This window comes from Athene cunicularia (assembly GCF_003259725.1).
Source record: "Athene cunicularia isolate RWA chromosome 15 unlocalized genomic scaffold, athCun1 chr15_part1, whole genome shotgun sequence".
NCBI classification, from domain to species: Eukaryota; Metazoa; Chordata; class Aves; order Strigiformes; family Strigidae; genus Athene; species Athene cunicularia.
This window is the reverse complement of record NW_020799121.1, coordinates 5,307,393-5,331,648: the sequence shown is the minus strand read 5'-3', so window position 1 is coordinate 5,331,648 and position 24,256 is coordinate 5,307,393. Positions and strand designations below refer to the sequence as shown.

The 24,256-nt window shown below is 46.2% G+C and overlaps 1 protein-coding gene across 1 annotated transcript; it reads left to right on the top strand.

The window, feature by feature from the left end:
* The first annotated feature begins 2,727 nt into the window (after positions 1 to 2,727).
* GGT5 (gamma-glutamyltransferase 5) lies at positions 2,728 to 23,116 on the top strand. Its single transcript, XM_026859997.1, has 12 exons — positions 2,728 to 3,093; positions 12,835 to 12,965; positions 14,588 to 14,677; positions 15,766 to 15,955; positions 16,537 to 16,694; positions 17,110 to 17,259; positions 17,680 to 17,813; positions 18,361 to 18,560; positions 18,970 to 19,061; positions 19,863 to 19,972; positions 21,038 to 21,145; positions 21,367 to 23,116. Exons 1-12 carry the CDS (start codon positions 2,933 to 2,935, stop codon positions 21,511 to 21,513), a joined length of 1,671 nt encoding a protein of 556 aa, XP_026715798.1. The 5' UTR covers positions 2,728 to 2,932; the 3' UTR covers positions 21,514 to 23,116.
* Positions 23,117 to 24,256: the final 1,140 nt, after the last annotated feature.

Genomic DNA, 24,256 nt, shown 5'->3' with positions numbered 1-24,256 from the left:
TTTCTTTACTCTGGCCATGGACTGTAATTAATCCTGCTTTAGCATTGAGGTCTCCATCTTCTCAGAAGATGGCTCCTTGACTTGCATCTCCAACTTTATTCTGCTGAATGAAAAGCACACATACAGCATGTGTAGATGCTGGTGCTTTTTGCAATTGTCTCCTCACCTCCAGGATCCTGAGGCCACTTATGAGGGCTGGCTTTCAACCAGCAAATAGTTTTCTTTTCCTCAAACATGCCTGATACCAATCATCATCTGAAACCAGCTTCACTGTCAGAGAAGCAGGCTCTACAGATGGTAGCTCACTGTGTCAAGAACTTGTTGAAGCTTGATGTAAAATTACAATGGCTTAGTGCATTATACCACTGCCAAAACAAGCAAAGGTGCACGCTGTCCCCTGTAATGCTGAAGGAGAAGCTCCTGGTGCCTCCAGAGTCCACCCTGGTCCCTTTGGTCCCTAGATGATGGGATTAGACTAACTGCCCCATCTACTCTCCCCACTAACTCAGCCCATTGGCTGAGACTTTTCAGTACCTCCGCAATAACTTACCTGCAAGGGGAATTTCTTCCCAACTCCTTCACTTAGTATTTAAGCTCTGCTCTTAATATCTGAGGATATCTATCACTTGATGATTTCTTACCCTCCATAAGGAAGATGTGGTGTTCATGATCACATCAGCCTGTACTTCTGATGTTAAATAATTTTTGAATCTGGTCTCTTGGTTGAAGATTTTGAAAAAAATGTACACAGGACCCCAACAATATAAAGGACAATTTAAGGATACAGTGCCTGTTTATTAGTTAATAAATGGTGATTCTGTTAATAATTCTAATTAAAATCTCCTTGAGTGTAGCTTGGCCTGTAAGGGTCTTTAAATACCTGAGCTTCTTTTTATGCGGCATACAAAACCCTTCATGCTCAGAGCGGAGGACCAGAGAGTCCTTGCAGCGAAGTGCTATGTGTGGAAATTTGGGCCAAGGCAAACTGTGCTCCCAAACAATGATGATAAATGTGAAAGTTTTGAGAAACAAACAAACATACAAATAAAGGTCACAGTCCTGAGCCCCATCATGTGAACAGCTAAGCAGCCTCTCACATGGGACGGTCAGTGCAGACTGTAGCATAATATGGTCAAAATTAAGTGTTGCGCCAACGAGACTATAAAGGTTACACATGGAAAGAGGAGAAGGAGGCTCAGATTTCATTTATGTTTCTAAAAGACAAATGGGTTTGCCTATGGGAGGCAGCTGTTAGTTGTAGTAAATCATAACCCTGTCTTGGTCTTCCCAGACACGGTCTGGTAGATGACACTCTCTCTTACCTTTCTTGCCTCTGTCAGGTCTCCTCCTTGGCAGTGCAAGGGCAATTTTCCAGATACAGATGTTTGATGTGCAGAATGGAAAACCAAATTTGATGGAAATTTGGAGACTGCAGCTGAATTCTCCATGGCATTTGATGAAAACAAATGGGCAAAATCCACTTGATCCTTGTCTATTGGTACTGAATGGTCAGGGTTTCCAGCCCTGATATGAATTTACAGGGAAGAGCTTTCCAGGAAAACACTAGAATGATGCTTCTTTAAGTTTTATAGAATAATTTGTCAAAAATGAAACATGAAAGTTATGTAGGGATTGAGAAATTTTACAAGATCAGCAAGGTTTTGCAATGGAGTGAAATGAAGAGTCACATTAGAGCTGTGGAGGCCTGTTATACATTCCAAGTATATTTGCCAAGTCAGACAGAGATGTGGAGACCAAGAAATTATTCCCCAGGGATCGTGCTTTTATCTTGGACAAAACCGTATATTTTTCTTGGACTACTGTCACTTCCCCAAGATAACCTTACGGGAAGATACAACTACAAAAAAACAGTCTAGTCTATCAAATTAATTTCTTCAGATATGATACATGAAATAGTATTACTTAGCTATGAGATAAAGTGCAAATTCAAAGTCTGTAGTGAAATACAGGTGTAAATCTACACAGGTGAATTCCCCTTCTCCAAATCTTCAGAAAGACAGCAGACAGATGTGGAACCATATTTTTAATTTTTTAAGTGCAAGAAGAACTGCATAATTAAGAGGGTTTTAAGGAGCTAGCTGGAGCCCGGTGCACTGTGCAGCAATTCATGCTGTTCATCGCGGCTCTGTTAAGAACCAGGTTTGGCCTTAGCAGCCGTTCCCTTCCTGGGTGCTGTGGTTACTCAGCAATACAGGCTGGATCCCCGATCTTTTAGCTGTGATGTTTTGCAGAAGTACAGAGGTGTGCTGCTTTATTCGAGGTATTCCATTATGCTTCTTTGCAGGTGTGGACACTGGCAAGATTTAATGAGGAAAAAAGTAAATAAGCAAGATTATAATGAAATATAAGGAAAAGTAAGAGTAAATATGAAGGTTCCAGCTTTATATTTTGTATTTAGCTTTTCCTTCTTTGAGTAGTCTTATGCAAAGAAAATACCTCAAGTTTGCAGTGTAGGATTGATGTTGTAATTTTCCCAGTGATTCACCATGTAGGATGCCTTTGTTTAGTAATTTCCTCTATGTGAAGACAGGGAGGTTGTGTGAAGCCAGTAAGCAGCGTAAAGATTTCACTTTGAAGTGCTCCAGCAGTGAATGTGTTAAATGTTTTCATCAGATACTTAAAAAAAAAAAAAAAAAAAAAAAAAGGCATATGCCAGAAAAAGTTTACTTTATAAGAGAGTGAGAAGCCTCTCATGTGTAAGAGAGGAGGAAAGAAAGAGTACACCATTTCCTTTTTAACAAATTTTAATCTTAAAAAGAATGTAATTCTCAGTCGCAGGGGGCAGAGCCCACTTCAGCGAGACCTCCCTCCCCAAACTGCCGGGATCCTCTACTTTCACCCTGAGCAAAGCAGGCGCCTTCGCAAAAGGAGTAAAAGCCGTCAGCCGCTTCCGACAGCGTAGGACTAAGACATGTCCACGGGGAAGGTCTGTTGTCTGGTGCTGCTGACCCTGGGGGTGCTGGCGGTGGTTGTTGTGCTCGTGGTCATCCTGACGCAGCCCAGGTGCGGTCCTCAGCACTACCTGCATGGGGCCGTGGCTGCTGACACCGAGACCTGCTCCGTCATCGCCCGGTACGTGCAGGACCTCTTGGTTTTTCAGGTTACATGTCGCATGTGTCGTGGGCTCAGACTGACAGACAGGACACGTAACTACGGGAGTGAGATGGGTTTCTGTCCTGGCCCCGCTTCTGGGGCTGAGCAGCACTGCTGCTCTCTGGGAGCTCTCCATCGGCAGTGGAGCAGCTGAGAGCAGATGAGCCCTGCCTCTGCAGTTGATTCTTATTATCATTATCCTGTGACACAAAAATGTGCAGCTCTGCAAACCCATAGCCCTTTGGAAGATACAAATATTTATAGTATACAAATACAAGATTGTTTTTAAGTGGGAAAGCAGGAAATTAACTGTTTGTGTCATGGTGGTAAGTCTGTCAGCTAAGTAACTTAGAAATAAATTAAAGAAGAAGTGAGAGGAGCTAGCAGAAAGCTGCAGCCGAGCTTCAGCAGAGGCAAGGCAGGCAGGCTGGGAGGGTAAGGGGGAATGGGCATCTCAGCCTCTGGGGTGTGTGTTTCCAGACTGAAGCCTGCAGCCCGTGTGTTTGTATGAAGCGAGACACTCTATTGGAAAGCAAAGAGCAGATTTAACCAAAGTTCAGCCAAGACAATATAAGTACAAAAGGCATACTTGCGTCACTTGGAAGGAAAGATGTAGGTTTAAAAAGTTCTCTAGCTGCCCAGGTTGTAACACTTCAGTTTGTGTAACAACTCAGAGTTTTTGCATCTTATGTTATTATTTTACTGTTAACTTCAATTCTTAAACACTTGTATATATGAAAGTAGAAGGATGGAACTTCACAAGCTACCTGCAGTGCTGGCTGTGTGCTCTACCCTGTGGCTGGAAGAGTGACATAAGGTGTGGTGCCATGACACCTTGCCATGTCACATGTGTGGTTCTTGCAGTGATGTCCAATGATGTGTGGCATTTGTGAGTAGTTGGAGGAGGTGTGTGGCTGCACATATGTCAAGGAATGAGATGTGGGTTTTATGCTAAGCAAGCCACATGTTAGTTCTTCAGAGGACAAAAGAAATATCTTTTAATCAGTACTAATGGAAATAGAGGAAAATAGATTACTGGATTACCCAAATAATCTGCTGGGAAAACCACAGCACTTGTTTTGCAGCTATTGTAATTTTTAACTTGAAGTAGTGTAGCATGAACTGGAAGGCACTGAAGCAAGAGCCACAGAAATGTGTGATCAGGTTGACAACTGAGAAGCTTTGGCTACTGCTGCTGGGCTGTCATCTGTTTCCTTCCCTTCTCTCCACAAGAAGCTCCACCTGCTTCCATAACCTCAACCACTGCTGTAGCTGTTCCTCCAGCACACTTGCTGACAAGGTCTGTGGTGTCTCTCCAGCCTGACAGACCACCTTAGCTTCCCTACAAATAGTTTGCCAATGATCCCCACAAAAATCTGCCTTTGTCCCAACTTCCCATCGCATATTATCCCCCTTTTTCCCCAGCCTGGAGCATCTGCACATCACGTCCTGCTGCTCCAAATGTATCGTGTCTCTCCCCCAGCCCTGCCAAGCCCCTGCATCTCCCAGCCAAGACTGTCCTCCTCCTTCTCCTTGGCTCTGCACCACTTACCTCTGCCTAGTGGTTAGCTCTGCTCTCCTACTGATGCATGCTGTCTGCTGCTTTTCCCAGTATCCTTTGCCTTCAGCCATTCTTGGAAACCTTTGTGCTTATTTCGTGCTGCCCTTATACTTGAAATGAAACAAACTCCTGTGTTCTTCTCCCAGCTTGAGCTATCTGCACATGTTCTAACAATTAATCATAATAAAACTGTTTATAAAAATGTTCCTCTGCAACAGAGCTTGCGATCAGAAGCTTTGTATAGTGTTTGCTCTTTTCTTTGTGATTGTTGTATTTCTCTCTTTGTCCCCACTGGCCCACAGTGGCAGTTTGTAAGGAAGGAACGTTTTTTCTTCAGAGGAAGCTCACTGCGCGCACTGTACTGCTTGTGATCGTGTTCATTTTCTCCCAGACATTTCTGTGGTGTTATATCAGTATGTTACATTCTAGCTCTTAGCTATTAGCACATGATAGTCACTACTAAATTAATTCTCAGTAATCTGCAAAGTGAGAAAATGATGTTATCTCACCGGTATAAATAAGGAAGTCTAGCATGGCGGTTACACTGTGTGGATGCCACATCAGAGCCACTTTGACCAGGGTCTCTGCCTTTCAGAACAATCTGTGCTGCTCAGGGTACATCTCGCACTGACCCCCTGTGTGGCTCTGCAGGGTGAGGGCTTCCTTAAGCCTGACCCAGAGGTCTTGATGGGAATGTCTGGAGCTGAAGAGCATACAGCAGGCTCCTGCCTGATCTTTGCTGAACAAGATTTTAGTATCACATAGGGATTTTGTCACAACAGTAGCAATAAAGTCCAGTTTCTCAGAGTAGTCTTAGCCATTAGGCCCTGTTGTCTCCACCTGGGAGCTGCCACTTCATTTGCCACTTAAATTCAGCAACAAAGCAAGAGTTGGTCAAAGCCAAGCATCCCTCGATGCACAACCCTAACTCATTCCCAGATACTGCCCAGCCAGTCCGCTGAGTGTTTTTGAGATTACAACAGTACTGTTGACTTCTTCTGTTCAAAAATAAATTCATGAGACTTGAGAGAGGAAACAAGAAGAAATAATTAATCTTGGTGTTTTCTGTTTCTTAGTAAGTACTGTATGTAGATCTTCACTCTTTTTCTGCAGTTATGCAAATACTTGCAAATTTTTACACTGGCTTTTTGGACTTGGGATTCTGCAAAGAGTTGAGGAGTTAGGCGAGCAATCATGAATGGCAAGATCCCAATGGTGCAAGAGCTGGGGCTTGTACTGCTGCTTCCGAGTCCCTGCTGGGCCCTGCTGCCGCTCTCTCTGTTCTGCCTGATTGCTGCCTTGTGCCCCAGCAATGTGACTGCTCCTTCTCACATGTACCCGTCTTCCTGTGCTGGTGTTTGAACCTGTGTAGTCACCACTTCTGGTCTTCTCATCCTACAACACACCACCACCACCCACCTCCCTGCTCCCAAACTGCTCAGTCACCTCAATTCCTCTCCCATCTCCTCTGTGAGGCAGGACGTGGCCACTCTCTTTGCTCGTGGTCCAGCCTGGGGAGCACAAGGATAATAATTTCCTTGTTTTATCTGTGCCGCAAAGCCATGGCTGTTACCAGATGCAGTTTTTTCAACGAAGCTGCGCTCAGCCTAGGCAGCTCAGGGTTGGAACGGCTCATTTCCAATATCCTTCCTTAGAAATCACAATAGAATTAATCTGCCAAAACTGGTTAATTCATTGATGACCACACACATATGCATTTTGGTATATATAAAAATAAGTAAAAAACCCCCACATGAATACATGATCAATATGATCAAAATTTTTCATTATCAGCTTTAGTTTTATTTTTTTTCCCCCAAAGCAAACACCTTGGACAAATTAGAGTGAATTGTTTGAACTGGAGGCAGACTACATCTCTGGCTTTGTACCTGCATACTGCAAAGCCTCCTAACAAATTTTCTATAGAAGTTTAAAACGTGAAATAAGGTAAACCAACAAATTTCCTTAGTTTAATTTTTTGGTAATTGCTCAATGCTTTTATTGGAAACATACAAAAAAGGAAAAGAGTGACCTCCAGCATCATGGAAAAAAAAAATCTTGGTGGCTTGAGTATAGTAAAGCTGCAATCAAATGAAACCCACATGTTGTTATGGAACCTGTCAGCCTGCCAGCTCACCCCACTGGTGAGAGCAGGAGTCATTGCAACCAGTGCCTAAAGGCACACCACAGAGATTCAACAGTGCAGGTTTGTCCCTGCTCTCCCCCACTGACCCCGCAGACCCTCTCTCTGAGGGAACCTTGCACTGCACCCTGGATTTCATCCTGCAAATCCTCCCTGAGCTCCTGGGAACCCATGCGGGGGACGCTGGGAGAACCTCCAGTGTAGGGTGGGCATGAAACCAGTTGCACTGGTCTGTTACTAAAAGTCTTGGAAGCTAAAAGCAGCACCTAATCTCTGACCTATGTATTAATTCTATTATTTAATTTAAAAGTCTTGTTTCCTTTAAAAAAAGGAAACTCAAGCCACATGCTCTGTGAGTTGTCATTAGCAGTAATGAAATTCCTGGGGCATTACATGATACTGCACTGGTTTAAGATGCTGTTGTTTAAGACAGGGTCTTTGTGTGCTCCTAATTTTCAGCTGAACTTATTGAGAATAACTGAACCGAACCTCTTGCCCAAAGAGTAATCTTGTCTTGAGGAAAACCCCTCAGGGCCCTTGTGTTTCCCTCACTGATATCTCAGCTGTGAAGGAAGGGTCAGTGAAGGAACCGTGTGGCTCTAATTTGGTAGCACAAGCAGGAGGTGGGGGACAGACTCACAGCCCCTGTTTGCTGCTCTTTTTTTCCAATTGTGCTCAACTGTTATTTTCAGGCTTGGGTTTTCCAGCTCTGGAGATGGTGTTCATATATTCTGGGGCTGTGTAAGGTTGGACTTTCTGAAATCTTTATGCAACGCTTTGGCTCCCTGCAGAAAATGAGCAACCTCAGCAAGCCTCCAGTGTGCTGTCATCCTTGCTGGCAGGTCCTGTGTGAGACTCGCTCTTAGCCATCAGCACCCGGTTCTAAGTGCTGAAAAAGGTTGTGTCTTTTGCTGTGAATGATTTTACTGCTGAAGACTGGGGACTGTCTGGTCCAGACAGGGGCCCTGTGCTGAAAAAAAACCTTGTCCCTGAATAAGGCGAAACATTTTAATAAAGAGGTACTGGAGGCTAAAAGGAGAGTCAGAGCAATTTTTAACCCAGGGATTTGGATTTGGTACCAAAGTCCACCTCAGTAATTTGTCCTCATATCAAGAAGCCATGAGGAGACAGGAGGTGATTGCCCTGGAAGCGAGTGGTACACAAACCCACCTTCACTTCCAGCTCTGAGCCTCTTGTTCCCTCCTGGCAATGGAAAAGGCTTTTTCCATCAAGCAAGGAAAAACTTTATATTCCCTGTCAATGTGCTGTTTAAGCTCTGCCATCCCCTGCTCTGCATCTGTTTGTTTCCCAAATGGCAGAAGTGAGAGCCAGCATAAAGCCAGGGAGAGATTTAGGAAAAGTGCTTGTTCCCAGCGATGGGATTCACTGCAGCAAGACGAGCTGACCTGACCTGGCCCAGCAGCCATTGCTGATCCTGCCTCTCCAGTGTAGCCTAGCATAAACCCTGGGAACTGGCTTTTCTGAAACACCCGCCTGGGGTCAGGGTGGTGGGGAGGATGAGAACGGTGAGAACTTAACAGTCAGAAAATGTCTGCGGTCCTGGGAAGTTCAGTTCTAGGCAGAGAATCTGCTGCAAAAACCTTTTTTAGTGATAGCCCAACAGCATTTCTGATGAATGTTTCTATCCCAAAGGACTTGCCTTGCCTTCTTCTTGTATTTTAACAGTTTTAAATTTGGCAACTGGCCCTTTTTAACAGAAACAGCTGTTGCTTTTGTTCTTCATAAATCTTAAGCAGGCAGCTTTCTTTAGCAGAAAAAAAAAAAAAAGTCAATATAATTTAATACCTTAACATTTCCAGTGTATTTAAAATGGCTTCAGGGGTCCTTCTAACCCACGGCAGAAGACCAGACTTGGTCTGCAGCTGAGCACAGCCCGTCATTGCTGTGAGGACTTGCATGTCATTCACCGTTCCTGGGAGGGTGAATCCCTGTTTTGCTACTGCTGGAGTGGGATTTGGTTGTTAACATACTCTTCTGCTCCTGACTTTAACAAAACTCCATTAATGGTCAAACCATAAAGCTGAAACTAAGTGGCAGGAAGGATATAGGACAAAACATGTTGTTATCAGATCTTGTCAGCTGTAGCACTAAGATATCTCTAGAGACCTGGTAAGGTACCACACTTTGATTAAGGGGTCATGTTTCTTTCCAGGGTTTTGCATTCTACTTAAGCTAGTTGTAGCAGTGAGCCTTGTAAAGGGAGCAACCCAACGGGACAGGGTGTACTCTGCCAGTCTAGCTAGATGAGAAAGACAGAATGGCCCTAAATTCCCAAGGCATCACTTCCAAGGAAATGGCAGGGCTCTGGCTAAAAGCAGGTGAGCCAGGCATGGCGACCCAAGTGTGATATACCAAGAGCCATTTCAGAGAGTAGTTTTTGTTGTGTTTCAGTCTCCAGAGAGGCTGGAGGGAAAGCTGTTGAGACTGTGCCCACTCTGCAGATAGCATAGAATGGCTGTGGCCCAGGGCCCCACACTGATGGTTGTGGGAATCATATCAGGGCTGAAATCATATCAGGCCTCCTGGGTAAAAGAGCAAAGCAGCTCGAAAGAAATCTTATTAATAACCCTGGTCAAGATTTGGTTTTACCTTTGCTAGGTTCAGTTGTTTCTGAGCTGAGCTACAAGCCGGACTGTAAGGCTTATTTTTCCTTACCTACTGCTGTGCCTGTCCTGTGTCATGGCACGCCCCCTGTGCTGGGGTGCAAGTGAAAAACTTGGCAGGCACATGCACCCCCAACAGAGCCAGGGAAATAACATCAGTGTGCGAGCCCTCCAAGATGTGTTTGTGAGACCTGGGGCTGGGACTGCTTCCTGCCAGGCTGGGAAGAGCCAAGATAATGCCCAGTTTTGGGGAGAAATCTCAGCTCCCCTTTCCCCTAACCCCTGTCCCCCAAAGAAGCAATAGGCAAAGGACTGTGCCCAGCATCACACAGCCCATCCCATATGAAGATGGTCTCAGATGCTGCCCACCGTGCTAGTGGCTGGAAAGCCTCAGCTTTCCATCCTATGGTGCTCACTGAAAGGCAGCAGGCAACTGGAAAGCCCTCCTTCCCAGGAAACAGGTCTGACTGTGTGTTGTTAGATGTGGCATTTGCCACCAGAGGTGAGGCCACCAATATAGACACAGTAGACAGGAATGGAAAGCACTTTTGGATGATCTGGAAATTCTAGTTTTCTTGTAATCTTATTTATATTGCAAAATGTGATTAATAAGTGCTGGGAACCAAGAACAAAGCAAAACATGCTTTATTTTTCTTGTGAAAACGTGTCCCTGTGTTGGCTGCTGGTGTTACTTTTGCTCTATATTGTGTTAACACCAAGGAGTCTCAGCCAAGAATCAGGGCACCACTGTGCTAGGCACAGAGCAGGAACAATAGACTATTTCTGGCTTTCCTGCCTTCCTGAGGTACACACACAGTATCAGTGTCTTGGACATGGCCCATCTGAAAACTACTGGGTGGACTAGCAGGCTGGAGTAATCAGTGCTCACAAATAAGCACTTGATTTACCTCGGCCATGCCAGGCAGGATGTGTCCACCCCGGCAGCGCTGCTGAAGGCCTCTCCACTGGCCAGTGAATGTCCTCCTCCCACTTGTTACTGATGCTCTCAGGAAATCAGTGTCCCTTTTGCCAGTGGCAGTAACAGTGCAGGTCTCAGCTCCCTGAAGTTTGCTGCTCTCTTTAGCAGTTAGACACACCCTTTCTGCTGAGACTGAGCCCTCATTTGTCCTCCCTGTTCTCAGTGGGAGCCAAGGGCACAGCTACAAACTGGAGTTTACATGGCTTGTGTTATCCTGGCTCTATGTCTAACAGGGAGTGTTGGAGGGAGGGAGCATGGATAAGCTCATGCTAAGAAGCTCTCAGGTTTCTATGCTTTGTGCATATGACACTACATTTGCCATAGTTAAAGTGTGTTTAGCCCACAATGTCACTTTTATGAACAAGTACATGGGAACACCAAAAAGTCTTAGCATCATCCAGAAACAGGCCATCTAGGTGTACAAATATTAAATTAATAAATTGAAAACCTGTGGTCATCCTTTAGAGCATACTAAGTTGATGCAGTTCCAGTGCAGAGCATGCTGGCTTGGTGCAGATCAGTGATGGTGGGGGAACAGCTCATCTTTTGGGGCAGATAGATGACCACCACCAGATGACACAAGAAGGGATGAGGATCTTCATCAGGGAGTGCTCCTCCAGGAACAAGTGTTTCTGGGGACATGGTGAGGGGTGTCTGGCTTCAGAAGGAGAGTGCAGGAGGGTCCAGGCACAAGAGGTAGTGCAAGATGTGCAATGACTTACACAACTGAGAATGTGGCTGGGAACCTAGGTGAGAATCTAGTGCTTTTCAGACTTTGGGAAAACATGTCTAATGTTCCACGTTAAGGTCTTAATGCACTGCATACAATCTCAAAGTTTCTTTTTAAAGTTGTTTTTCACTGCAAATTATCTTGGAACCATGGTTTTCCTTGGCACCAGGCTTTGTGCATGCACTGCCCCATAGTCCATAATTCAGGGGTTCTGGGGAGCCCTGTCCTGGGCCAGTGTAGTGGTCCTTCTCTCCTCTTTCCCCAACATTCGAACATGCTCTCTCATGAAGCCCTCATGTCCTTCCCTTCTATTCTTAACAAATAAAAGGCTTCAGTTTCAGAAAAACACCACCTGGGGAGATTTGTGTGGTGTGAGTCTTACCCCCTGCTGCAAGATGCATGGGTGAGCCTGAGCCTCTGTCTCCATTTTCAGCGCTACAGTCAGGGAGCAGCTTGCTGCTAGGAGGCTAATAGTCATGCAGACTCCAAACAGAAAGCCCGGTGGTTCCCTACCATTTCTTTTCTCCCCAGTTGCCCACATTCCATTTCCTTACAGGCAGTGGTTCCAAAGGCACTTACAGAAACAAAGGAAAGCCACAATCAGTGTGCCTGCTGGCAGCATCCTGTTCCCAGCCCCAGCAGGTCCCAGCCACATCAGTGGATGTAAAATAAACAGCAGTCCCTATACGTGCTCTCTGTTCCTGTCGTAGCCTCTGGGAGCAGTTGCACTTCACTTAATTAATTATTCCACTTTCCCTTCTGGCTGTGCGTTATCTAAGCAATATCCCAGTCCAAACAGTCAGAAACCATCTTAGCAAATACCAGTGCTGGCTGCTGACAGGCTGTGCAAGGAAACCCCACCCCACCGCGTTTGCGCTGCAAGGAAAAGATTTGTCTGCGGCTGTGCTTGAGGGAACCATGTGTTGAGACCCGTTTCTCTAGCAGAAACTCATTGCTGTCAGCACCATGAGGCTGCCTTAATACCTGTGTGTTCTAAGAATTGAAGGGTTTTTCCCCCGTTTGTTTGTTTGGTTTGCCTCTGGGGATACAGGGAGGGGGTGCAGTTTTTGTGCCGGCATCACACAAAACCAGGAGGTCACATTGCAGGAGCCATGAAGTAAGGCCTGAGTTTTGTGCTCATTGACACGTTAAGTCTCAGTAGTTTGCTTTGCATGGACACATCGTTCCTGCTTCAGTGTCCCTGTCCTGTTGACCAGAATATGCCTTTTTATTGGGAATGGGTGGGGAACTAGAAATCAGTTCTTTGTTTCCCAGCATGTGGAAAGCTCTCTCCTCTGCCGAGAGCATCCTCCTCCATGTCTGGGAGCTCCTTGCTGTCCCTTTTTGTCAACAGCATTTACAAGCAGCTGCAGTTCTCTCTGTCCCATCACTCTTTGCCCAGAGGAAGACCAGCCTTGCACAGATCTGGCCCCTGGCTGCTCTTTTCTCCTGCAGACTCTCCCTTCTTTTCTACTATTTTTTCTTTCTCACTCCCACAAAAGAAGGTGCCTTTCTGTGGTTTTCACACTGCACACTGCTGCCAGTAGCTTTCTCCAACTGCTAGCTGCTCTTGTCAAGCTGGGGCTGTCTTGCAAGTGCCCCAGGGAGATATTTTCATGTGGCTCCTCCATTCTGTCATTTCTGGATTTTAATATTGTCTTTTTTCCTCCCTTTCCACCACAGGGACATCCTGAAAAGCGGAGGCACAGCTGTGGATGCTGCCATTGCTGGCTTGATCTGCACTTCTGTGATGAACCCTCAGAGTTCGGGCCTGGGTGGTGGGGTCGTATTTACCATCTATAATGCCAGCACAGGTATGGGCCAGCCCTGGCCTCTCCATGGTGCCTCATCTCCTTCCAGACACCCAGCTGCTGTGGAGAAGCCAGAATCCTTCATGTTCTCTCAGAGCAATTTTTTGAATATGAAAGCTGCATCCTCTGGTCACAAACCATGCTTTTGCTCTTAACCCAAACCACCTGTTGCAGGGAGTGCACCTTTTCACAGCAAAGATGTGTTGGGGGGGAAAGGAGCTTTGGATTTAAAATGAACTGACTTTGCCTCTCCTTCCCCCTCCAAAGCGATCCCGAATTACATTTCAGTCACATAGCTGACAGTGCAGCAAGGCGTGAGCGGTGCTGTCCGAGCTGCCACTGGGCTGCTGTGGAGGCAGGTGGGAGAGAGTGAGGCCTGTGGGCTGGCAAAGAGCACAGCAATATGAGGCTGTTGCTGGCTCAGCTGAGCCCCTGGGCTGGGACTGCAAGCGCTCGTCCTGCCCCAGCAGCCCAGGCAGTGCCTGCCGGCATGGGGGGGGCTGCGTCTCAGGCTGCCCTCGCTGGCACGGGTAGGGCTCCCCAAAGCGGCGGTGAGGCTTCCTGTCCCAGGAGATGCATCTTCACTTCAGAAATCTAAATCTAACAATGTTCAGGGCCTGCTGGGAAGTCTTTCTGTATTTGGCCTAACCCCTAGTGTTGTGTTCTTCCTTTTATGTTTTTAATGGGTTTTTTAAAGTGTTTTGGCTCCCAAAAGCCCCCAGAGCTTATAATCTAAATAGTAAAATCAACAATGAACACAGTAACAATATTGTAGTTTTAAAACCCCTTCCAAGTAGTCTCACAGAGTCACGAGTCTGGAAATGCTTGGCTGTATCTTATGCAATAGCCTAATTTGGCAAAACACATATATTTTTCTTTCTTGCCTTTTGGCAGAGCCATGCAACTTTGCTATCAACAGCCCTCTTCTGCTACCTGAATTATCCTGCTGCACAGAGCCGCATGACTCCAGTGCTTGCTACCCTAGGTAGCACTGTGGGCTCCTGCAGCACAGCTGGCTCTGTGGTCTGGGATAGGAAAAGCTAAATACAGGGTAGAGAAGGAGGCAAAATAGTAGGCTAGACCTGAAATACAAGTGTGTACAAGTGGGGGTTTTGGTTTGTTTTTTTCTTGTTGTTTTTTCCTTCCAAGCTTCCTGATATGTGAAGAGTCATTCTGCTTATAAACTTGTTAGACATGCCTCACCATTACTTGGAAGATGGCCCACCAAGGAGCATGAGCCTCATGATGTGTCTCTGATGTGTCCTACCTGCGGAGGAAGTGCAGGAACCAGCAAATCAGATGTGAAGCAGCACGTCCCAGCCCATGTCCCAGGCCCAAGAGCCCTTAACTGGCTGGAGACTGGCCCTGGACTTGTTCCTGTACCTTTGTTGCCTGTAGGCAAATAAAAGCATGGGAGCTAATGGCAGCGTGTGCCATGAGCCAAGTGCAGCCTGACCCTGCCAGTGTGCTTGACACATCTGGCAAAAGGCTTCAGGCAGTTCAGCTCAGTGCTGTGGGCTCGGGGCGAGCAGCCTCAGCCTGTGCGGGGCTCACAGCTGCCTGACGTGTGATGTTCACCTGCTTCAGGAAGACAACGTTATGCATTTCCCCCTTCTCCTTTCTAGGAACAGTGGAGGTGATCAATGCCCGTGAGACAGTCCCACGAGTGTTTCCACACAATTTGCTGTCTGGCTGTTCTGCTCGTTTCCTTATCGGTAAGGTCACAGACTGGGCCGTGAAGGCTGTGTGCCCTCCTGGCATGCTGTGCACAAAGCTCAGGGTGGGGGAACTGAGGACCTTGCTGACTCTATCTGAAGTTCTGTTTAATTGCTTGTGCTATTTCTGGATTGATTTTTGCAAAACTAAGAAAAAAAAAGCTAAGTCTGTGAAATTCCTGTTTTGTAGTAACACTGACAACCTGAGCAGTGAAGGGGTGAGTAGCACAGCATGAGGAGAAATCACTATGGAATTTCTCTTCATAGGAACACTGCATTTCAAGAGCAGATTTCCCAAAACACTCATTTCCCAGTAGTTCTTACAAAGAAAAATAAGGTCAATAGCTGCTCAGACTTTCTGGAAATGAAGAAATCAATCTAGTGTGCTTGCCCATGTTCTTACGCTGGGGAGGCAACCCGACAGCATCGGGACTTGAGTTGCTGGGCTCCAGCTTAGCTCAGCTACCACCTCACTCCTATCCGAGGCAGCTCCATGTCCATTTGCTGTTATTGCTTCGGCAGCAGGCACTCTCGCTTTAGCAGCACATCTTGGATCTCTCCACATTTTTTGCTGCATTCATTCTCCTTCTTTTGGGGTGTGTCCTAGTTCCTGCAGGAGATGTTTTATCCTTGGGAGAAGAGCCTAAAAAACAATCAGGAACAGCTTTGGTTGGAAGGGACAGTTGGAGGTCTCTGCTCCAACTCCTGTTCAAAGCAAAGTGATGTCAGAGTTAACTCAGATTGCTTGGGACCTCACATTTTTTAACTTTTCCAAGGATGGAGAATTTCACAGCTTCACTTGTTCTGGCATTTGACCAGGCTCCACGTGAGTGCTTTTTCTCTTACTGCAACATGTGCCTGTTGCTTCTTGTGCTTTCACCGTGCACCTCTGGCTCCAGCTTCTCTATACCTCTTCTGTTAGGTAGTGGAAGAAATATATGAACAGATAAAGGAAAGAAAAAACAACAAACCTGCTTTCAGAGGCCTTAGTCCTACCTGTACAAATCCACACTTCCATTGGAGTGCTTTCAGAGAGGTGAAACAGGCTGATGACTTACTGGGTGTGACACTACCATTCTACTCTTCAGGTTCCCGCTGGATTGGTGTACCAGGAGAACTTCGTGGGTACGAAGAAGCCCATAAGCGATATGGCCGCTTACCATGGAAAGCCCTTTTTGAACCAACTATCAAGCTCCTTTCAGAGCCACTTGTCATTTCCCCAGTTATGGACAAAATGATCCGTCACCCAGCCTTCTCTGGCCCCGGAAAAAGCCTGTGGTAAGACCCAGGAGTTAAATTGCAGTGTGAGGACCACTGTTCCCTCAGCTTCAGCCATGTCCTCTGACATGGAGCACAGGCTGCTGCTGCAGCCTCTGCTCAGTAAATACTTGCTGTGGAAAGGGAGGGAATAACAGAAGTGGGTTTTTTTAAAAAATGTTTTCTGTCAGCTACTTTTTTTTTTTTTGTAATTTAACATGGCTTGGCTCAGCAAAACTGTCTGCTAAGCACCTCTGCTCATGAGGAGGAGCTGGCTTTATGTGGCCTGCCTCCATCTGTGTGGAAATCATACCCTGACAGCAGGGCCCTACAGCAGACACTCATTTGAGAAGGCCCACTGACCTGAGCCAGAGTCAAAGCGTTAGGTCCTATGGAGGAAACTTTGTCTGGGGGAATAGTGCCTGGTCCTATGGGTAGTAATTGGCTGAGAAGAACTTTTCTCCTTGAAGCCTGCAGTGTATCACTGCCTTGGAAAGTACACAACATGCATAAACCAAATCCACTTTGCGCAGGAAAAAGAGATTGGCCCTGGGGACAGAATAAGCACATGCTGTAAACTGATGGATGTTCTTCTTTAACAGCCCACTGATATGTGACGGTCAAAGGTTTCTGAAGCATGGAGAGACTTTCAGGTGGCCAGCGCTGCAGCAAACACTGAGAGCTGTAGCAGAAAATGGAGCTGCAGCATTTTATGAGGGACAGATAGGAAAGGCCCTGGTGGATGACATTAAGAAGGCTGGTAGGTAACAGTTAATACTAAGAGACAGGCATTTTCTCAGGCCTGTCTATTGACTAACGGTGAGTTGGTACCAGGGGAAAGCCAACACATGCCAATTGCTTGCCACTTGGGCTGGTACCTGGCATGGGAAGAGGCCACCTTTCCCCAGTTCTTATAACTCAGGCACAGAAGCAGGGCAGTCACCCACAGTGCTCACGCACTGGCCTCTGACCCCCTCAGGCTTTGTGATGTCCTGGGGTTTGGCAGTAGATGAGGACACACGAAGACATTGCTGTGCTTGGTGGAAGAAATCTGGAATATACAGGCATGGCTCTTTACAAGCTTTACCAAGGCTATGATATAGCCTTGATATAGGTCCTGATATAGTAGGAGTTAATGTGCTAATATCAGCTATCCTCCTGGTTTTCTGTTGAAGGGTCCAGTATCTCACTGGAAGACCTTCAGGCATACAAAGCAGAGGTGTCCTCAGCTCTGAACATTACCCTGAACGATCACACCACAGTGTTTTCTCCTGGACCACCCATGGGAGGTGCTGTGCTCATGTTCATCCTCAAGATATTGGAAGGTAAATTCCTAAGGGGAAAGGGGGAGCAAGAGATTTGCAGAGTGTTGCTCTAGAGCAGTAGAAAAATAATGGGCAGAAATGGAGTTGGCAAGCCAGAACGGGCCCCAAAGCAGCAGTGTGACTGTGCTATGCACCAGGATGATGAACTGGATCATTCTTACAGTGGATCAGCATCACCATGGCTGCTGCAAAGGCCAAAGGATACATGATTCCCTAAGGCTTCAAGAGGAACTGAAGTCACAGCAGAAATTAGTACTTGGCTGTTTCTGTGTCCACATCCTGCTAAAGCATAGGGGAAACTTGATAAAAACTGAGATGGGATAAAGAAGAAGGTTCCTTTCAACTCTTTGTTTTTTTTACAGTTCTTAAAAAAGCATTGCCTTGGTTCTATTAACAAAATTCTTTCATCCTGCTCCATAGAGTATAAACTCCATGAAGCATCACTGGCAACATCCGAGGAGAAGGTAGAAACCTACCATCGCATTGCAGAGGCCCTGAAGTTTGGCAATATGCTAAAACCCCATATGAGTGATCCAGCCTTCTCCGAAGCGCAGGTGAGCTGGCATGATGTGCAGGGGCAGCCACAGACACCCACAGCACTGACAGCTTCTTCTGCACTGCTGCTTGACAGACAAGGAGCAGGGACGTCTATTTCCTGCTTTCCTTTCCAAACCTGCATTGTCACAACTCCTTTTAGCCTATGTGCTAAGCTCTCAAGTGGGCTGTTGCCCAGACTATCCTGCCTGCCAGCACATGCTACAGTACCATGTGATGCTCTGCCAACCTCCTGCTTTGCAGCCACAGAAAGAAAGAAAATACTTAGAACAGTGGTGGCTCAGTTGGCCAAGGCAGAGGCAGGATCAGGCCGTTTACTTTGTCGGCAGTTTCTGTTCAGCTGTAGGCTGGTGCTCACTTGCCTGACAAAGGATGTGCACGTGCTCATGCGAATGCTGAGGTTCCTCGGTACCGAGCTTGTTTCTGTGACTTGCGGGTCCTCAGGCTCTGACTGTTGGGGCTGAATCCCCCAGACTTCCCTGTGCCTGCAGACAGACGTGCCTGTGCTTTGGTGACACAAGCTCAATGTCCTTGCTGTGACTGCAGGTGGCGGTGGGGACCATTCTGTCTGATGAGATTGCTGAGCTAGTCAGAAGCCGAATAGATAACCGTGGTGACCACCCACTCAACCATTACAACTTGTTCGAGTCCCTCTACAACAGATACAAAAGCAAGGGCACAAGCCACATCTCTGTGCTCGCTGCAGATGGCAGTGCTGTGTCTGCTACCAGCACCATCAACTACCCGTGAGTAGCCAAGGCGTTGGTAACTGAGTCACACAGGCCACGTATCAGGTTCACAGGGTACCTGCTAGGGCTGTCTGCCAGAAATACAAAGCCCTCGGGCTTCAGATTTAGGCAGTCTCTTACTCGTGAACGCGTTCTTCATGTGAGCATCAGCCCAAAGGAACGTCACAATTCATGAAGATACAACAACTTGCTGAGCTCTGCTGAGTTTCTGTGAGCTGGGCAAATCCCCACATGCACTGGTAACTGGTAACATGTCTCTGGCTCACAGACACCTTTTGGACTCTAGCTGGGACAGCTGTGGGCTGGGAGGAGACAGAGGAAACCCACAGGTTGCCATGCTCTGTTAATGGCATCTGCAGCAGGAGGGCACTGGCCACTGAAAGGCTACTTCTTTCTTCCCCTGCAGGTTTGGCTCCTTTGTGTATTCTAACCAAACCGGGATCATTTTAAATAATGAACTTGCTGATTTCTGCATAGCAAACAGAAGCATTAAACCAGGTGAGCATTCTTACTCTCAAAATAAAACACAGGGCCAGGAGATGGATATGCAGGCCATGTACACGTGGGCAGGGACTAGCTGTAAACTGCAGGTACTCTTTCCTTTCCTCGGTCTGGGTGAGAGCAAGCTTGTGTTTAGACTAACAGAGGATAAAGCCCTGTAGTGTGGCTTGTCTACTCACATATGCCCTTATGTGGAAACATGGGAGCTTTGGTTTCTGACCAGGGAAATCAGATATTAAAAAAAAAAAGAAAAAAAAAAGCAGAAGCTGATCACTGATTGATGGGGAGGGGAGGGAAGAAGTGAAGAAACTACTGCTAAGACAAGCTTGTGGACTTTTTAGGCTTATCTATGGAAACATACATAGTTGCTGCACAATCAGTAATGCTGTAGGCTTACACAGAGTTCTGTAACTCAGCAGTGTTGATGCAGAGACATTGCTCTGTGAAATAAGCTGTTCCTGGTGCACTCTCCCTTGGGTCTGCCAAGGGAGAGCACAGAGTACTGTGATGGCAGGATTGCTGCTAATGGCTCCTTGGCTGGGCTGAATGAGCTGCAGCAAGGCCTGGATACTTGCAGGATGCCCTGCACCAAGAGATGCTTCCTAGTTAGCCTGTGCTGTAAAGGTCCAGTTCCTTGTGAAGTAGGGTCTCAGCATGAGGAAGATAGTTTTCTGGAAGACTTGAGCTTCTTGAGGAATTCCATGGGGAATGCAGGAAGGGTGAGGTAGATAAACTTGTGTGTCCCTCCAACCTCTGTAAGACCCACATGGGAGGAATCACACTCTGCCTCTGCTCCAGGAGAGAAGCCTCCCTCAGCAATGGTGCCTTCCATTCTCATCTCCAAGACAGGAGACATGCTGGTGATCGGAGGAGCAGGCGGGGCCTGGATTATCAGTGCTACTAGTATGGTGAGTGAACAGGCACCGCACAGTAACGCCTGCCACTGAGCAAGGGGAGCCCACGCTGTCCTCAACAGAAGGAATTCCTTTCCTGCTGCTAGTACTGCTGTGTGGAAGGCAGCAGTGAAGGGGGCCTGCTGCAGACTCAGCCTAGCCTCACTTCTTGTCTCTGGCATTTCTGTGGCAAGGGCAGGGGCCAGCTTCAGCTGTTGAACTGTACTTCCATGAGGAGGCACCAGAAATGGAGGAGCTGGAAAACCCACAGTAGTCACCATAGTCCTACTTTGTCTTTCTACTCAGCCCTCCTCAGTCTTGACTCCTTGGTGCTTCATTTTATTTGCAATTTAGAAGTCACTAAAAGGCTTCAGGTTGGAAGCCAGAGCAAGTGGCAGCCACCTCAATTCTTTTTTTGAAAGGGAAGAAGTCAGAATAGTTAAATAGCAAGTTAAGGAAGTTATTAGGAAGAGAGGCATTGCCCAAAACCTTGTTGCCCAAAAAATAAACTGATAAGCTATGTGATGGAAAGAAACCACCACCAGACATACACACAAATTTTAATGAAAAAGAGCTTGCTGTAGCATGAAGTCTAACAAACATCTTGTTCAGCAATCAAGAAGTAAAAGCAGATAAGGCCACAACAGGAAAAAAGATGTTTTTTTTCCCTTTCATCTTTCTTCAACTGGAGAGAAGCATGGGAAGGAGTCCATGCTGATCCAAAACCAAAAAGAACAACCATCAGTAGAAAGATATATGATCCATCAGTAGCTGTTGATTTCAAGGATACCACTTTGCCTCAGGGAAAGCATTCTGGGAAGTATCATTATGTGCTCACCCTATTCTTATACTTGCCCTGAGCATCTGCTGTTTGTCACCATGAAGACGAGAGATTAGGCTAGTAGGACTTCTGGTCCGATTCAGTGCAGCCTCTCTTACAGTCCAGGTTTGCACCACCCTGCAGGCAGGATTTACAGTAGAACTGGTCTGGCTTTACACCAGTGTCGAGGATGGCAGCATGTGACCCAGGTATTTATTCAGTATCTCCAATGAGTCATTGTGGGAATCGTTTCATTGCAGGCAATTATAAACAAGCTGTGGTTTGGCTATGACTTGGAACATGCCATTTCAGCTCCCATCATGCATACTGAAGATGACAATATCCTGTTTGAGGAACATTTCAGTGAGGTGAGTGGCCTCACTTGGATATTCTTGTCTTCTTTTGGTGAGAAGAAGATTGCTTCTGTAACTATCCTGAATAATGTGCATTTTGCTTCTAGCTAACCTCCTTGCTTAAATCTCACTTTCTCAGCCTGACCCCACATACACATCTTTCATTTCACACCTGCCACTACAGACCTCAGGCCCCTGCCCCATTCACTCCATGTCCTCTTCTCTCCCCACTACAGGAGGTTAGGAGCGGCCTGCTGGGAAGAGGACATAAAGAAAAGAAAGCTAATTTTGCAATGAATGTTGTGCAGGGTATTTCCAAGGAAGGAAAATGCATCTCTGCTTACTCTGATAAAAGGAAGCTGGGCAAGTCAGCTGGATATTAGCAGAAAGTGCCATCACAACTCCCAAAAACCACAGGAGATAACTAGATTTAGAACATGCTTTGGCTTGGACATGCCGATATTGCCTGTTCCTATCAGGATGCCTCCTAGACTATGGGCAAAACTTGTGATTACACCTAATTCCAGTAGCCTGCAAGTCACCCTCAGGCAATACAAGGACAGGTCAGCCAGCCTTGTTTAGAGCTACACCCTCCATTACTTATGTGATATATGGAAAAATGTATTTCTTGAGCACATCAGCTATTCACAATACGAGAATATGAAGTGGGAAAGGAAAATTGGTCCAAAACCCACTGTGGACACTGTGAAATGACCCAGCTGTGTCTTTCATTCCTGCTGGAGAGTCTCAAGAGTAGAAGTGGTTTCTTTCAGGCTGTTGCCACAAGAAGCTTATTATTACTGGGACTCAGGGATGTGAATCAGTAACTATTTTGATTATGAGGATCACAAGAAGTGTTTGTAGGGTCAGGATTTTAAAATCTTGAGCATCCAGGCTTAGAGGGTGGGTTTGGAAGGGGAAGAGAGCAAAACTCCACACTCCTCCTCTTGGTTTTCCCATTCAGAGAAATGGATACTTTTCCCAAACGCTACAGATGAAATCAACACACCATAGCACAAGCTGCTGCCCCACTACTCTCTGCCTTGGGGATGCAATGGACCCCAAAAGCTCAGAGTAACTGTGCCAAAGCTTCCTTCAACCCTTCACACTGATGACTGAGAATAAGCCTCCCATGGGGTGACGTGAATTCCCTGCTCCTGGGATGGGCAGGCTTCAGCTCAGTTCCCCGGAGGCACCTCTCCTGATGGCAAGAGGAGTCCCAGTTTGTGCCACTTCTCCCTCTTCCATGCTGGCAGAAGATAAATTGTTTGGGAAGGCAGGTGAGGATCGCAGTGGAAGAGCTGTTGGTTTTGGAAGCTTTATAACTTTCTTCAAAATATATATTCTTCTACAAAAGGATACGTGATCAGAAGACTTCGTTTGTAGCCACGAGCTCAGCCTGGCCAGGCAAACACCAGAACTGCTGAGAAATGATGCAGTGCTATCAGACATTAACAGAACACTTTTCTCCCATAACCCAAGGACATGTTCCAATTCCCTGTTTACCACAACTCATCTCTAGTGTTTCCCTAAGATCACAAGGAAGAAATTCTAGGACTACTTAGGAACTATCACAGAGAGAGAAAACTTCTGGAGGAGAGACCTGAACTCATGCACCTGGACACAGAATGTCTTTTGCAGTTGTTCCATAACCTGCCCTGCTCAAACTGGCCAAGAGTATCAATTTAAGAAAAAACAAACAAAACAAAACAAGCCAAAGCTCTGCTCAGATACTCAGGGGCAAGTTCCCACAACCCTCAACAACTCAATTTTCTGAAGGCTTATGAGCTGTACTTTCCTACAGGCACAGACAGTATTGTGTGTTTCTGAATGTAAGGCCAAACCAGAGCAAGGCACCAACAGAGCCCTCCCCTACCATGTTAGTTCTTGCCTCACACACAGCTCATGATATTCCTAGTACACAAATAAAACCCTTCTGTAAACACCATAACAAGTATTTGTGCACATGCTATTAAAACAACAAACCAAAACAAGGCCATCCACACACACACACACTTGAAAACAGGGCCAGATAGGTTTTAAATCTGTGTTCTTATCCACGAAGTCTGCTGAATGAAGACACTGGTTGAAATCTCAGGCTTCACTCGCATTTTAATGATGGTCTGAGTGAAGCTGACCAGAGCCAGACATGTGTTTTCCTTCAGAAACTGTACACTAGGGACTATAGTATGACTGCAGCTGGATCAGAGTTTAATGAAAAAGTATTCCTAAGTTAACAGATCATAACCACAAGTACTTAATCATGCATCTGGCAAGCCAGGTTACTTATGTATACAGCCAGCTCCATGCACTGCCCACCTCCTTCCTTGTTTATGTGGAATTTATCTTAAATCCCCTAGTTCGGGAAGGACTGCTGGTTTCTCTATTAAAGCTGCTTATTCAAGCCATAGAAGTAGCACAGCACTCTGTTAGACAGCATTACAGTACTGCTGAATGTGAAGAGACAAAGGGAATAGGCTCAGAGTTTGAGAGGGGGCAGTATTTATGTTCATTTGGAAGGGGTTACATCGGGGTTTTTTGGTCGTCATATTCAATCTACATATCCTGAAGTGTTCTACTTTCATTAACTCCCTTTACCTCAGCTACCAGTTTTGGGGTGCACTGGTTCTAACATCAGAAATAACACCCCAACTGCAGAGTTGTCACAGGGGAAGCACCAGACACCATCTGCGGCTCACATTTCAGGACCAGACAGACTAACTAGAGCGGATGCTGGCTTTAGCAAGATCTATAGTTATTTCGAGCTAGCCCAGCTGAGCTTAGAGTTTACAAAAAGCAATCTAGGACAGTACTGGCTGGAGATGGGGGAGCAGTTCTTGCTTCCCTATTGGGCTTCAGGGCAGCCTTCAGCCACTATGTTTTGCTAGCACAAAAAACAAGTCACCAAGTAACCAAGCCTCCAATTACCTTTACTTCTGACATACCTTAGGGTGAAGCACACCTCAGTAATCCAGCCTATTGCCTTTCCAGTGCAGTATATCACAGCTACTTCCCACCACAAAGACATGGGAAAATTTTCTGTAGTCCAGCCCTCACTTCAATTTACCTACTTTGCTACTAACATTGAAACTGAGCCAATTAATCAGTTTAAAAACCCATCACAGC

Excerpts from the sequence above, each read along its gene's own strand:
- GGT5 (XM_026859997.1), top strand. The coding sequence starts at position 2,933 with ATGTCCACGGGGAAGGTCTGTTGTCTGGTGCTGCTGACCCTGGGGGTG. Across the intron at positions 15,956-16,536 it reads GGCCCCGGAAAAAGCCTGTG|CCCACTGATATGTGACGGTC; the intron begins GTAAGACCCAGG and ends CTTCTTTAACAG. Across the intron at positions 17,260-17,679 it reads CATCCTCAAGATATTGGAAG|AGTATAAACTCCATGAAGCA; the intron begins GTAAATTCCTAA and ends CCTGCTCCATAG.